The sequence below is a fragment of the Lactuca virosa genome, chromosome 3 (genome assembly GCF_052849685.1).
Source record: "Lactuca virosa cultivar CGN04683 chromosome 3, Lactuca_virosa_CGN04683_v6, whole genome shotgun sequence".
Classification (NCBI taxonomy): Eukaryota; Viridiplantae; Streptophyta; class Magnoliopsida; order Asterales; family Asteraceae; genus Lactuca; species Lactuca virosa.
The window spans coordinates 132642819-132643951 of NC_136428.1; the positions used below are offsets into that span (position 1 = coordinate 132642819).

Here is a 1133-nt window from a genome sequence, read left to right on the forward strand (position 1 = left end):
GAGGACAACACAATAATCACTTGTAGATCGGCGTGTAGATGGACAACCGCCCCATTCGGCGTCTGAGTAAGCAACAAGGCCAGTAGTAGAAGAGTGGTGAAACCGGAGACCAAGATCTAAAGTATCGCGTATGTAATGCAAGATGCGTTTTAGAGCACGAAGATGAGGTTCGCGTGGGTCATGCATGTATAAGCAGATATGTTGCGCAACGAATGAAATATCTGGTCTAGTGAAGGTCAGATACTGCAGGCCACCAGCAAGGCTACAATACAAAGTAGGATCTGCAACGGGAGAATCAAATGCATCAAGCTTAGACTGCGTGTCAGCTGGATTTCGACACGAATTGCAGTTTAACATATTTTCTCTTTCAAGAACTTCTAAGGCATATTTGTGATGAGACAGGAATAAGGCCTCTTTATTTGATGTTCCCTAAATACCCAAAAAAATAAGATAGGGAGCCCAAATGGTTTTTGGCGCCGCTGCTGCTGGTAGTTGTTCGGTGACCTGGGAATAGCCCATGGTGGTGGTGCAGGCCAGCTGTACGGGCTCCATGGGTAGTAGAGAGAAGTCCATTGGTTGGTTGGAGCTGGAGGGTAGCGACCGCCAGAAGGGAGCTGAGAACAGCAACTCTTGGAGGCATCAGTTGGGCGACGATTGGAAGAAGATCAGTTGTGTTGTGGACGCCGGTTTTCATCCCTGTTATCATTATGATTGTTGTTGTTGCTATTGGTGAGGATCACATATGGAGAAGATCCATGATCATAGTGATTGGGAGATAAGGTAGGAGGGAAATTGATGCGGAATTCTTCGGAGACAAGGGTGGAACGTGCCTCAAGAAAGGTAGGGAACGGTTCCTTGTGATGGATGAGCATGGAAATATTCTCGAACTTGGGTGAGAGACGATTGAGCATATAGGTAATGAGGGGTTTCTCGGGGACCGGGGACTCTATATTTGCAAGTAAATCCGAGATAGCCTTCAGCTTTTGACAATACTCAGTTATGGTGCGATCACCTTGAACCAGAGAACGAAGCTCATTATCGAGTTCAATGGAACGAGAATGTTTGTTGTCCCGAAACAGAACTTCAATGGCGTTCCAAACAGAAGTGGCAGTGGAGTTTGGTTTAAGTATCAT

General features: G+C 46.2%; 1 protein-coding gene across 1 annotated transcript; it reads right to left on the reverse strand.

Moving 5' to 3' along the window:
- Positions 1–665: 665 nt before the first annotated feature.
- Positions 666–1133, reverse strand: LOC145164071 (uncharacterized). Its single transcript, XM_079082793.1, has one exon. It carries the CDS (start codon positions 1131–1133, stop codon positions 666–668), a length of 468 nt encoding a protein of 155 aa, XP_078938919.1.